The sequence below is a fragment of the Colobus angolensis genome, unplaced genomic scaffold (genome assembly GCF_000951035.1).
Source record: "Colobus angolensis palliatus isolate OR3802 unplaced genomic scaffold, Cang.pa_1.0 Scaffold256, whole genome shotgun sequence".
Taxonomy (NCBI): domain Eukaryota; kingdom Metazoa; phylum Chordata; class Mammalia; order Primates; family Cercopithecidae; genus Colobus; species Colobus angolensis.
In genome coordinates, this window is record NW_012115777.1 from 3,487,760 (window position 1) to 3,502,084 (window position 14,325).

Below are 14,325 nucleotides of genomic sequence, written 5' to 3' on the forward strand. Positions count from 1 at the left end.
TTTGCCAGTCTGTGTCTTTTAATTGGACCATTTAGTCCATTTACATTTAAGGTTAATATTGTTATGTGTGAACTTGATCCTGCCATTATGATATTACCTGGTTATTTTGCTCGTTAGTTGATGCAGTTTCTTCCTAGCCTCGATGGTCTTTACATTTTGGCATGTTTTTGCAATGGCTGTTATCGGTTGTTCCTTTCCATGTTTAGTGCTTCCTTCAGGTTCTCTTGTAGGGCAGGCCTGGGTGGTGACAAAATCTCTAAGCATTTGCTTATCTGTAAAGGATTTTATTTCTCCTTCACTTATGAAACTTAGTTTGGCTGGATCCTTTTCTTTCAATAAGGAGATGAACCTGTGAAGCACAGGAAAGCTAATGGAAGTTAATAAATGATACTTTATTGTATAGCCTTGGGCAGTTTAAAAAATTGTTTCCCATTTGTTTGAAACTTTCAGCAGCCAACTGATAGCAGCATAGTTACCTCAATTTTACTTTGAGGGAACTGAAGCCCAGAGGAAATACATTACTTGCCTGAGGTCACGTAGTTGAGCCGTCATTTAACAAACATTTACTGTATACCAGTTAGGTAACTATACTGTGTTAGACGTTAGAACATCAAAAATGACAAAATCCTGCACAGCCAAGAATCAAACCACAACTGGTTTGGTTAAAGCGATCTTCTGATAAAATTGTACTATGGATGTCGGATTGCCAAGGTTATACTGCCAAAGCATTTTCACACAGAAGTTAGGTTAAAGATAACTAAGACTGGGAAAAAAATACATATGTATCCTTTGCTTGTTTATCAAATACTATGTTAGGAGTTCTCAAACCTGGCTAAGCATTAGAATTACATGGAGATCTTTTTATAAAAAGTATATTGGTGAAGAGACAGCTAGAAATAGAAATTTAAAAGAAAAAGCAGGGCCGGGTACTGTGGTTCAGTCTGTAATCCCAGCACTTTGGAAGACTGAGTGGGGGAGGATGTCTTGAGGCCAAGTGTTCGAGACCAGTCTGATCAACATAGCAAGACCTTGTCTCTACATAACGTTAACACATAAAATTAAAGAAAAGAAAAAGTACATTTAAAATAGGCTCAAGAAACATTACATATTCTGGGATGATTATCATGGGATATGTAAAGACCTCTACAGAGAAAATAACATAATACATCTCAGCATTCTTTAGTTAAATTGAGAAACTAAAGAAATAGAGGAATATCGCAGATTCATACATTACAAAATTCTAAAGATAAAGATATTTTAAAGATATCATTTCTCCCTAAATTAATGTATATAGTCAGGGCCATCCCAATCAAAATCCCAGTAGGTTTTTTTTTTTTTTTTGGTGGATATTGACAGGCGGATCTCTAAAGCTTATATGGAAATGAAAAGGACCAGAAATAGTCAAGATAAATTTGAGGAGGAAGAACAAATTTGGAGCAGGAGTTAAGAGAGTTGTAATATTTGTGTTAGGATTGGTGTCTATAGCTAGACAAATAAGCCAGTAGAATACAGTTGAGACTCCAGAAGCAAACACATACGTTCACTTGACTTATGTGGAAGGTGGAACTGCAAAGCAGTAGGGAGATGGTGGTATTTTTAAATTATTTTATTTGTATAAACTTATGGAGCACAAGTGTAGTTACAGGATACATTGTGTAGTGGTGAAGTCAGGGCTTTTAGTGTATCCATTGCTGGAATTACGTACATTATACTCATTAAGTAATTTCTCATCTTCGGCCCCCTCCCACCTTCCTCAGTCTTCAGTGTCTATCAGTCCACAGTGTAGGCCCCAGTGTACACATTACATAGCGCCCATTTATAAGTGAGAGAACATGCAATACCTACAGGGTGGTATTTTTAGTGAAGGTTGCTGTCAAGTGGATAAACATATGAAACAATGAACTGTGACCTCTATCTTACACCATGTATAAAAATCAGTATCAGACTGATCTTTAGCTCTAACTGTGAAAGATAAAACAAACTTCTAGAAGTTAACATGGGACTGTATCTTCATGATCTTGGTATATGTTGGCAAAGATTTCTTTAAAATGACACAAAAAGGACTAATCATAAAGGAAAAACCTGAGAAATTGTCTGCTAAAATGAAAACTCTTAATCTAAAGGTAACAAGAGAGTGAAAAGACAAGCAACAAGAGTAGGAGAATATATTTGCAACATATCTGTCAGAATACTCATATCTATGATATTTTAAAAACTCCTAAAATTGAAGAAGGGCAGACAGTTCCATTTTTAATATATGTAAAAGACTCGAACAGACTCTTTTCACAAAGAGAATATCCAAATAGCCAATAAGCAAAGCAAAGGGTTCTTAACACCCATGAGTAATTAGGGAAGTGCAAATTAAAATCACAGTCAGATACCACTATCTACCCAGCAGATAAATGAAGGATACCAAGTGTTGGTGAGACTGTTGGGCAGTTGGAATACTTTCCTACAGTAAGTTGATGAGGTATACATTGGCAAAACATTGTTGGAAGACTGGCAGTATCTACTGAAGCTGAAGATGAGAATACCCTATTACCTGATAATTCTATTCATAGATTCCACCCAACAGAAATGTGTATATGCATGTACCAAAAGACATGCACAGAAAATGTTTAGAGTTATTTATAATTCTAAACCAGAAATACAGATGTTTATTAACAGTAGAACAGATAAATACATTGTAGCATGTTCATTTCATAAAGTATACAAGAATGGTAATGAGTTATGGCTACTTATGGCAGCTGGAATGAATTGCACAAACATAGTGCTGATTTTAAAGAAGCCAAACACACAAAAATTGTGTGTAAATTCTATTCAATTGAATTCCCCCAACTAAATTCCTAGGGTTTGAACTTAGGACCCTGTTTCCCTCTGGGGAAGCAAAGAAGATGTGATTGGGAGGGGCCACAAGGGGACCCCTAAGGTGCTAGAATGCTGTTTTGGTGCTGGTTAATTCATGGGTGTGTAAACTTTGTGTATTTCTCTGCATAGTATTTAATGAATATTTGTTTTTTAATTGATACCTGGACCTTAGCCCCAGTGATTTTGATTTAACTCATCTGGAGAGGGTCCCAGGCAGCAGTGTTTTGGTTTTTTTTTTTTAATCCACTGCAGATGATTGTAATGTATAGCCAGGCTGTATAATCACTGTATTATAATTTCTTATGAAAAGGACACCTTATGGTCACTATAGAAAATTTTAAAAATAAGGAAATGTGTGATGAAAAGAAAAAAAAATCACTTAAAATACACTCCCAGAGATATTTCCTCTTAATACCCCTACCTATTTTGTCAAGTGACCAGGTTGCAAATAATGTATACAATGTCCCTCCCTTTTATCATCTGGCTTCTGCCTGGTTCCCACTATAGGCATTTGAGGAAAGGAAGATGATGAGGCATCATTTTCCTGTAGCTTTTGGGAAATCCAGGAAGTAACAGATGAATGTTATAATTATTCCTGAAATGTAGGTATATTTCTTGAAGAAGAATTCAGAAGCAAAGACTGCAGATTAATTTTTGGTCCTAATCATTATGTATTCTCACATGGTCTGTTTGTTTTTATTTCTGAATTTCTTAGACTAAAACAAGACTTTTTAGGTACAGTTTAACCATTTAAGATCAAAGGTCATCTGTTACACTGTCACAGCAAAAACTCTCTCAAATAGATTTATTGCCTGACACATATGCTTTCTGGAATAGTCTTCCACAAAATCAGAACTATTTTATTTCTTACTAATTTATTATTCATGCTGTAATGGTAACAGCCTAGATGTTCATTAATAGGAGATTGGGTAAATGATTATGGTACATACCCAGAATGGAATACTCTGTAGCTTTTAAAATGGTAAAGCCAGAATTATCTGTGTTGTTATGGAAAGATGTATTAGACCTGTTAAATGGGCAATATCAAACATACATATATCTTTTTCCATCTGTGTGGAAATATGCATGCTGATATCTGCCTAAGCCCTAAAAGATATATCCCAATTGTTAGCAGTGATGATTTCTGTACAGTGTGCTTGCTGGAGGAGTTGACTTTCTGTTTATTTTGCACCTTTTATAAGGATTGTATATTTTCTAGAAAAATATTACCATTTTAAGGGAAAGCAAAACAGTGACAGAATGTTAACAGAATGCCCCATTTTGTCCCTTTTTTTTTTTCTAGTGTGTGTTCCTATTTTATAAACATTTAAAATGTAGAGTTGGCCTGGCGCAGTGGGTCATGCTTGGAATCCCGGCACTTTGGGAGGCCGAGGTGGGTGGATCACAAGGTTAAGAGATTGAGACCAGCATGGCCAACATGGTGAAACCCAGTGTCTACTAAAAATGCAAAAAATTAGCTGGACGTGGTGGTGTGCACCTGTAGTCCCAGCTACTCGGGAGGCTGAGGCGGGAGAATCGTTTGAACCTGGGAGGCAGAGGTTGCAGTGAGCTGAGATCGTGCCACTGCACTCCAGCCTGGTGATAGACCCAGACTCTGTCTCAAAAAAAAAAAAAAAAAAAAAAAAAAAAAAAAAAAAAAAAAAAAAAAAAAGGCCATGTGTGAAAAAAAAAAAAAAAAGTCAGCCGGGAGGGGTAGCTCATGCTTGTAATACCACCACTTTGGGAGGCTGAGATGGGCAGATCACTTGAGGTCAGGAGTTCGAGACTAGCCTGGCCAACATAGTAAAACCCCGTCTCTACTAAAAATACAAAAATTAGCCAGGCGTGGTGGCACATGCCTGTAATCCCAGGTACTCAGGAGGCTGAGGCAGGAGAATTGCTTGAACCTGGGAGGTGGAGATTTCAGTGAGCTAAGATTGCCCCACTGCACTCCACCTAGGTGACAGAGTGAAACTGTCTCAAAAAAAATAAAAATAAAAATAAAAAATAAAAAAAAGAATCAGTTAAAATATTCTCCCAGAGATACCTGCTTTTAATATTCCCCTACTTATTTTGTCAAGTCATCAGTTGTTTAACAGTGTATTTTAGTTTCCATGGTTCTGTGTTTCCGTACTGTCTTTCCAAAGTTTTGTTTCTCCAGGTGTTTTTGAGTTGTGATTCATCCTCATCCTGGGTGATAGGTTAAGGGAAGGTTAAGAAAAGTTGACCATGAAGCCTTCTCTAGTTGATGGCTTCAGTCTCTTCCAGGGCTTTTAAAGGCTCTGTATACTGTTCTGATGGAAGGCCCATGTCATGGGAGATAGATATAAGGATTATTAAAACATTTTCTAAAATATATCAAAGGGCAAATTTAAGTGATAATTACAGAAGTCTTGGATAACCTTTATGAATTTGTTTGTATCAGTTTTGATCATGGTGCCCAACAACTAGAGTGCCTACTCCACAAGTACCTTATAAATATTTGCCAAATAGGGAAAATGAGAACAAAAGGGAAAAACTGAAGATGTAGACTAGAAAAGGCAGGGTAGTGAGTGAGTTGAGTGCTGTGAACTGTGAAAGGATAGAAATCTTATTAATTTCTAGGAAAACAGACTGACACTGCCAAAACAGGTGGGAATTTTTAAGACTTGGAGGATGCATGATGGATGGAACCAAACTTGAAGGGCAACATGTGAAACATTTTTAGTGTAATTTACTGAAATCCATGTAGTTTTATGTATAATTTGCTTTTCTAATAAAATAATCATGATGATGGGAAGGCCTGGAAAATTTAAACATGTTTTTCTTGTTTCTCTTTAAAAAGAAAAAACACACGCACACAATTTTTTTCAGACTTCCCCACCCAGATTCTATTGACCACTCCTTAATATTTTAACCTCTGTTCCAGCTGGAGTTTGGTCCATATAAGATGTAAAATGTCTTTCTGGTTCCATAAATAGGAAATATACTATCTTCATTTGTCATTGTTAAAACTACTAAAATTTTCTCTAGAGTTTTAGAAATGAAATTGTAACCGTAAGTAACCTTGTGTTCTATCATCATTTTTTTTTAAATTAAGTTATGAATGTAATATAGCATCACAGAACTTAGGAAAAATATATGGAGGTTAACATTATTCTAGTCTTAGCCCTATTTGTGTCCTCTTTTTGGCTCTTCTTCCACAGGCTACTCATTCTTGATTTTTTTTTTTTTTGGTTCTGTTTGGTTTTAAATCATCCAGTGGAGCTTTTGTACTAAAAATAAAAGTGTTGAAAATTGACCTTCTTGGGACATAGTATATAAGAATGTGTTATTAAGTTATTTAGTATCTGAAATGTTTTCTTTTGCCACCCACCGACTCTAATTTCCTTCTAAAATAAAACATGACAGTTCCACTGTGGGACTCGGGTGAATTATAACCTTTTTTTTTCATCAACGCCTTTTCATCTATATTTAATCTAAATCTTCTGTTTATTTGTTTAGAATTGAACCCCGCAAGACTGCTTATGTGAAGCTTGGGATCTCCTCTGCTTTTCATGCAGACAGATACTGACTGTAGGATGGGGGGTGAGGTAGGAATCTAGGACTACACAGGAGTAAAAGCAACCTAATTAAAGGAATATTTGAGAGTTAGATCGAGAAAAGACAGAGCTGGTATGCAGCTGGCAGAAACACACCACAGAGAAGTGGAGACAGAGTCAGTGAGATGCAGGCCATGGAGGCAAGTAGACAGATGGGACAGGCCAGGAAGAGGTGTTGAAAAACTGTCCTTGTTATAACCTGTCTTTTTTATGGACTCTGAGCTTGATCCTTAAGCAAACAAAAGCTCTCTTTTCCAGGATGCCTGTGGTTCACAATAGTATGTGCAGTGCCTGGTGTGGGCCCTCAACAGACATTTTTGTCAGTACTGATGGCACCTTCCTTTGCAGTCTCCATGAGACAGATGAGGAAATTGAGGCTTAAGGGGATTTAAGGAACGTGCCTAAAATCACACAGCTGGTAAACGCTGGTATTAAATTGCAGCCACCTGTGTCTCTTCAGGCTATGCTGACCTCAGAATTCACTAGACAGTTATAGTTCTTTAACACCAGCACATTCATGATTGTTAGTAGCCCCACAGGATTGTCATCTTCAGATTCAAGGACTCTGTTCCGAAGATCGTTGTTATTGCTGCTGCCAGAGGGGAAGTTTCTCTGGGCTCCAGGAGCCTGTCTTCGGCATATCTTTTGAAACACCTTTTGCATTTTAGTTCTGAGCTCTATCATTCACTGGCTGGATGACCCTGGGTGGGATGCATCACTTTTTAAGCCACATTGTCTTTAGCAGGGAAATAGGAGCAATAACCGTCTTTACCTCAAAGAGTTTTTCTGAGGATTAAATTCCACATTCGTTTATGAATGTGATCTCTGCAAATTGATATGAGAGTACCAGTGTTGTAATGAAAAGTTTATCTCGTTGTAGGTCTTATTGAATTTTCTGTGGGGAAATTTAGATACTTCGAGCTCAATAGGCCCTTTCCAGAGGAAGCTGTTTTGCATGATATTTCAAGCAATGTGACTTTTCTTATTTTCCAAATACACTCCCAGTATCAGAATACAACCGTTTCCTTTTCTCCGGTAAGTACAAATAATTATTTTAGTAAAAATCATTTCTATATTTTGGGGTCTGGTATTTAGTATGAGCATTAGAATTTGATATCTCTCTCTCTTTTATGTTTATGACCTTATGTCTTAAATTTTAAAAAATCAAAATAGGATGTTTTCAAGTTAGTGATTGAGAGTATCTCAGGCCTTTCTTGAGTGTGGCAGTCTCTGACCTAAAAAGGGGTAATGGAGAACTGAGTTGGGGGGAAGGGCACCCTGTGCCAAATGTTACCACTATGCAGGCAGGTTTTTTTCGTGATTTCCCACCTTTTCATTTTCTTACTTTAGTGGGGCCTTAGTAATTTTTACCTGAGAATATACATTTTAATGGATTTTCATTGTTGTTTAGCTATAAAATTGAACTTTACCAAGAACCCTATAATATCAACTTTATTCTTTGGACTCTGTCATGCAAACAACAAAAAAAATTATAGCGCTCAGTTCATCCAGCCCTGTGCTATGCCTCCAGCAGTGTTAAGGACTTTATTATAGATATCATCACTAAACCTCTTAACCTCAACCTCAGCTTTAGAAAGTTTTTAAAATTCCCTGGGTTAGCTTAAGCTATGAAGGATCTGCCATTTATGTAATCTTTTACACATCTATATTTAGTCTCTATGATGCCCTAGACCAATACATGCATTTCACTTTGTATGAAGTTGTACTTCATTTTATTTGTCCTAAGCCTATTATAATATTCTGGAATTTGGTAAACAAATCTAAACAAATCTGTCTTAATCCAATTCATATGTAATTTTTAAAAATTTTTATTTCTATTTTTTTAGAGATAGGATCTCGCTTCATCACCCAGGCCGGAATATGGTTGTGTGATCATGGCTTAAATTCCTGGCCTTAAGTGATCCTGGAACTACCGGCACGTGTCACCACACTTGGCTAATTTTTAACATTTTTTTTGTAGAGATGGGGTTTTGCTATGTTGCCCAGGCTGGTCTTGAACTCCTGGCCTCAAGTGTTCCTCCTGCCTGGGCATCCCAAAGTGCTGGGATTACAGGCATGAACCACTGCGCCCCAGCCTATGTATAATAGTATAGGCATTGGTCACACTATCTTTCTTACTATTGTATTTTTTTATTCCTGCCTTCTTGCCCCTACCATAGAGATTTTGAAATTGTGTGCATGTGGTTGTGCACGTGTGTGCGTGTGTATTGTGGGGGTGTGGGGGGGTAGTTAATAGACTGGAAATGGAAGAGTTCAACTGAGGAAAAAAGGAAAGGAATAAATAGTATTAATTACAAGAGATACCGATGTCACGCATACGTTGAATTTGCCCAAGTTCTTTGCAGCTAGAGCAGAAGGTAAAGCATGTTAAATTTCATAACTTCCTTAGAAAGGAAGGAGCATGCCAGTTCCTCGGGGGAGGCAAGTTTTTTATGGCACTGAATTCAAAAGACAGCTTCCTATTCAGGCTCTTCCATAGGAGACTTAGTAAAATGGCACATAGATGAGTTGTTTCTTCTTCTTTTTTAACTAGATCCATTAAAACAATTTTTAATTGACAAACAGTATGATTTTCTTCCTAATGACATTACAGCAAGACAACATTTGGAGGAAAAGAGAGAGGATGGAGGAAATAAGGATTTATATTTGTTGAATGCCTATGTGCTATGTGCTAGGCCAGTGGTTCTTAAGCTTCTGGAGCCATAGACTGCTCAAGTCTATGGACTCAAATATAAATATATAATTTCTTGGGGCCCTTCAGAAACCCTCAGGCTCCCAGTTAGGAACCCCTGTGTTTGGTTTCCATATGATTAATTCTCATTAAAGCTCAACAAAGTAGTAGTGATACCTGTTTCTACATCTGAGGAAGCAGAGCTTGGATGAAGAGATGCCAGCATCACCAGTTAGAAAACAGACCTGGATGGCAGCATCTTAGGCCTTGATTTCTATGCAGAAATGGTCTTAGTTGTCCTTAATTATCATTTTATTTCTTGGACTGCCTTTAGTTCCCACTGTTATATTACTTAGAATATGATGGCCAGAACTGCACATGGCTCAGGAAGTGAGTGGTCTGTGTGAAGAGAAGTACTTCTGTTTCCTGTGCCCTTCCTGATAAAGTGTGGTACTTTTGGTTTTTTTGGGTCATGAGGGCAGTTGGCTCTTTGAAACTGTTGACTTGATCATTTATCAATTAATATGTGAGCCATTCTTTCTTGTGCTTATCAAATTGAAACTGCTTTGCTGCCTTTTCCTTCCCATTTCCTTTACTTTGATAGAACCTCTTGAATCTATTACCTCTTAGCTTAGCATTTTATTATTCAAAAAGCTTTCCAAGCAGATGGGAGTGGGGGATGGTAGAAAGGAAGTGTGTGAGGAAGGATTAGGGAGGGGCACAAGGAAACTTGGGGTGATGCATACATTTACTGTTTTGATTGTGGTAATGGTTTCACAGGTGTCTATGTATATCAACACTTAAAAGTATACTTTATGGGTCAGATGCGGTGGCTCTTGCCTGTAATCCCACCACTTTGGGAGGCCAAGGCGGGTGGATCACGAGGTCAGGAGATCAAGACCATCCTGGCTAACACGGTGAAACCCTGTCTCTGATAAAAATACAAAAAATTAGCCAGGTGTGATGGTGGGTGCCTGTAGTCCCAGCTACTTGGGAGGCTGAGGCAGGAGAATGGTATGAACCTGGGAGGCGGAGCTCGCAGTGAGCCGAGATTGCGCCACTACACTCCAGCCCGGGTGATAGAGCTAGACTCCGTCTCAAAAAAAAAAAAGTGTACTTTATGTACAGTTTATAGTATGTCAGTTATAACACAATTTAAAAGGTACTTCAAAAACTGAACTCCTTGGGGCCAGATCTCATGTTTTTGTCTTAGTGGTCTTAAACACGAAGACAAAACATTATTTGACATAGTAAATCCTAATTCAAGTTAATTGAAACACTTGGGAATTTCACTGTGCATCTGCTATTCCTGATCAAAGATTATTTTTACAGACAGAATGTTTGTGTCTTCACAAAATTCACAGTTGAAATCCTCATCCCCAGTGTGTTGTATTAGGAAGTGGAGTCTTTGGGAAGTGATGAGGTTCAACAAGAACAGGTACAAGAAGTTGTTGTATCCTGAGTCTTCATCCTATAAGAGGGCCCTCATCAGAACCCAGCTGTGTGGGCATCCCTATCTTGAACCACCAGAGTCTAGAATTGTGAAAATAAATTTCTGTTGTTTATAACCACCTAACCTGTGGTACTTTGTTATAGCAGCCTTAACTAAGACAATCATATATTTTTCAAGAATGCTTTTTCCATGTATATGTGTGGGCATGTGAACATAGAGATGAAAAGAATTCCCTGGATATTTGGGGAAGGTTTTTTTTTTTCTGTTTGTTTTGAGAAGATTTGGAATAGGACATGCACGCTGGATCAGCTCGGTAATTTATATGTTTTGCTTGACTTCCTATTCGTGATGATGTTTCTTCTTGACTGCAGACTCTCCTTTCCAATGCCTCGGAAACAGGCACTGCCAGTGGACTGGTTTTCATCCTTAGACCGGAGCAGAGTACATACACTTGGTACTTGGGGACTTCAGGCATAGAGCCTGTACAGAATATGGCTATCCTACTCTCCTACTCAGAAACAGGTAACCCTTCTGTCTTCTCCTCCCTCTTACTCTTTGGAATATGGAATGTGTTCATGAAACTTTAAGGAAAATGATCCTATTAAGATTGTGTGTTGCAAGTAGAATTTATGTAATCAGAAATATTTTATAGTAAGAGAATTAGCATGATGACTGAAAGCTCAGATAGTGACTAGGAGAACATGTTTATTCATTCAAAAAACATTTAGGGAGCCCTTGGAGAAGCAGTAATAGTTAAGGCAAGACATAGTCCTTAACAGTTTAGTTATTCTGAGCAGAAGCAGTAAGCTCTACGTCATGAAGAAGAATGATTTGGAGAATGGCGCGTTGTGGGTGTGGCTGCAGCTGGAGTGTGGAGGGCCTTGCATACAATTTGAGGTTTGTACTTTATTTTGAGGTAGGTTCTAAGGAGGCATAGAGTTTTTAAGCAGGGGAATGGTGTGGTCCATTTCATCTCTTAGAAAACCAATGCTAGAAGCAGTGTGGGGATGGATTGGAGAGGGCACAGCAGAGTCAGGACTCAGCACAAAATGAGAAATGAGGATCTGAACAGAGGCCATGAGAGGCAGGATGGAGAAGAGGAGCTGGATTTGAGATATCCAGAAGGTGGAATTGATAAACACAATGACTGGTGGTCACGGATTATAAGAGGGAAGCATAGGTTTCCTATTTGGGCAGCAGGGAAATAGTGATACCAAATAGGTGTGGGAACAGGATCATGGTGGTGCCGGATGTTTTGGGAGGTGGGACGGAGTAGATGATAACTTCAGTTTGGGACACAACCTGAGATGCTTGTAGGACATTTGGATGGAAATGCACAGTAGGTAATTTAAATAAGGGCCTAGAGTGGAGGGGTGAGATTAGATTCCCAACTAAATAGCTGTTATTAAAAGCCGTGGCAGTGAATGAGATTATCCAGGCATGTACTTGGATATTTAGGGCAAAAATCATAGCAAATACTTTCATAGTGCCTACTGTGTGTCAGCCACTGTTTCTAGCAGATAAGAACTGCTGAGGAATAAGCACAAGACTGTGTAGTAGTCAAGAAGGTAGGCAGAGAGCCTGGAGGTTCTGCCTTTAGAAGGGAGCAGGCCGGGCATGGTGGCTCACACCTGTAATCCTGTAATCCCAGCACTTTGGGAGGCTTAAGCTGGTGGATCACCTGAGGTCACGAGTTTGAGACTAGCCTGGCCAACATGGTGAAACCCTATCTCTACTAAAAATACAAAAATTAGCCAGGTGTGGTGGCAGGTGCCTGTAATCCCAGGTACTCAGGAGGCTGCAGCAGGAGAGTTGCTTGAACCCGGTGGGTGGAGGTTGCAGTGAGCTGAGATTGCACCAATTCACTCCAGCCTGGGTGACAGACCGAGACTCCATCTCAAAAAAAAAAAAAAAAAAAAAACCAAAAATGGAACTGTTAAGTTATACTCTACAGAGAGGTCAAGAGAACTGACTGAAGGTGTCCATATGCTAGAGCAAGTAGGAGTCAGTGGTGGCCCTTTACGAGAGTCACTTTAGTGGCACAACAGGGATGGAGGAGTGAAGGTGAGGTGAATAAATTTAGACTACTCTTAAAGCTTGGGGGTAAAGGGAAGGAGAGGCAGCACTAATTAGGAAAGGAGGTAGAATCCAGAAGATTACTGGAGTAGTAGATAGGAAATGTTAGCTGTAACAAAAGGCTAATTACCTGATAAGAAACCATAGACTTAATTAAGGCTCTCATCAAGGGCAGTGTACACAGAAAAATTATGAACAGAGGAGCTTCAGCGGGCATACATACCATTTGTGGTGTGGTAAAGATCCATAAATGCAGAAAAAGGAGAGTATGAAAGAAGAGCATAGAATTTGGAGGAAGATTCCAACATGATATTGAAACTTATATACACACTGTGTATCTGCATTCCAAACCTGGCCAGAAGTAGTCAACCAATAGCCAATCTTTTTAACTCTAGACTAGAGGTTGGCAAACTACAGACCATGAGCCAGATCCAGCCTGCTGCCTGTTTTTATACTTTTAAAGTTTTACTGAAACACAGCTATGCCTCTTCCTGTACGTATTGCCTGTGGCTGCTTTCTTGCCACAAGGACAGGGGTGGGTAGTTACTGCAGAGACCATCAGACTGACAAAGCCTAAAATACTATCAGGCCTTTTACAGAAAATGTTTGCTGTGCCCTGCTCTAGGGCCCTGAACCTCAGTTAATTCTACCCTCTTTAACCTCAGTTCATGAAATAGTATAAGACTAGAAGCTCTACATTTATATTTAACTTCTATTTGGAAAGTTCTCCTAAGGTAGAGTTCTGTTTTTCTGAGTATGATTTGGATATGTAAGAATTGTTTGTTTAGTAATTTCCCTATTTCTTATCCAGATCCTATCCCTGGAGGCTGTAATTTGGAGTTTGATTTAGATATTGATCCCAACATTTACTTGGAGTATAATTTCTTTGAAACAACTATCAAGTTTGCCCCGGCAAACCTAGGCTATGCGAGGTATGTCTGTCTGCCATCTCTGAGAAATGCTTTTAGAACATACATGATGACAGTTGTGTAGATTTGACCAGCTCTCTCAAGTCCCTAGTTCTCTGTAGTAAAATTGAATTCTTTAATTTTTGGGGGTAATTGATGTAATTTAAACTTCATTATTAATATTTGGGCTGTCATTTACAGTTAATATTTTCCCACTTCGTTCTTGTGAACTCTTTTTATTTGAAGAGCCAGATGTGAGTCTGTTATGAGCTTGAAAGTACATCCTGGTTTTTATAAAGCACTTTAAATATAGATAGCACTCAGTAGCCCTGAAACATCCTTATATTTTTATAAAGATTCATTGTTTTAATGAAAGCTGTGCCTCAGTTTCTTCTTTAATAGTAATGATAGCTAACATTTGAGAACACTTGAATGCTTCCTGTGCATTGTCCATGGTGCTGAGTGTTGTTATGTAGGGCAATTGCTGTTATTTTACAGAAAGGTTCCCTAGGGGTTATGGAGTTAAGTTAAGCGACTTATTAACAAATAACAAATCTGGTATATTCTTTTCTTTCTTTTTTTTTTTAAATCAGAAATGAGGTCTTTCTATGTTGCCCTGGCTGGTCTTGAACTTCTTAGCTCAAGCAATCCTCCTGCCTCAGCCTCCCAAAGTGCTGGGATTACAGGCATAAGCCACTGCACCCAGCTTTTTTTTTTTTTTTTTTTAATTTTTTTTGTCTCCCCAAA

General features: G+C 38.4%; 1 protein-coding gene across 1 annotated transcript in view; it reads left to right on the plus strand.

The window, feature by feature from the left end:
* TM7SF3 (transmembrane 7 superfamily member 3) overlaps positions 1 to 14,325 on the plus strand; it is a 46,122-nt gene that overhangs the window by 8,806 nt on the left and 22,991 nt on the right. The window contains exons 2-4 of the mRNA XM_011946976.1: positions 7,330 to 7,484; positions 10,966 to 11,116; positions 13,482 to 13,602. Of these exons, the coding sequence (XP_011802366.1) occupies positions 7,330 to 7,484; positions 10,966 to 11,116; positions 13,482 to 13,602 (427 nt within the window). The remainder of the gene's footprint in view (positions 1 to 7,329; positions 7,485 to 10,965; positions 11,117 to 13,481; positions 13,603 to 14,325) is intronic.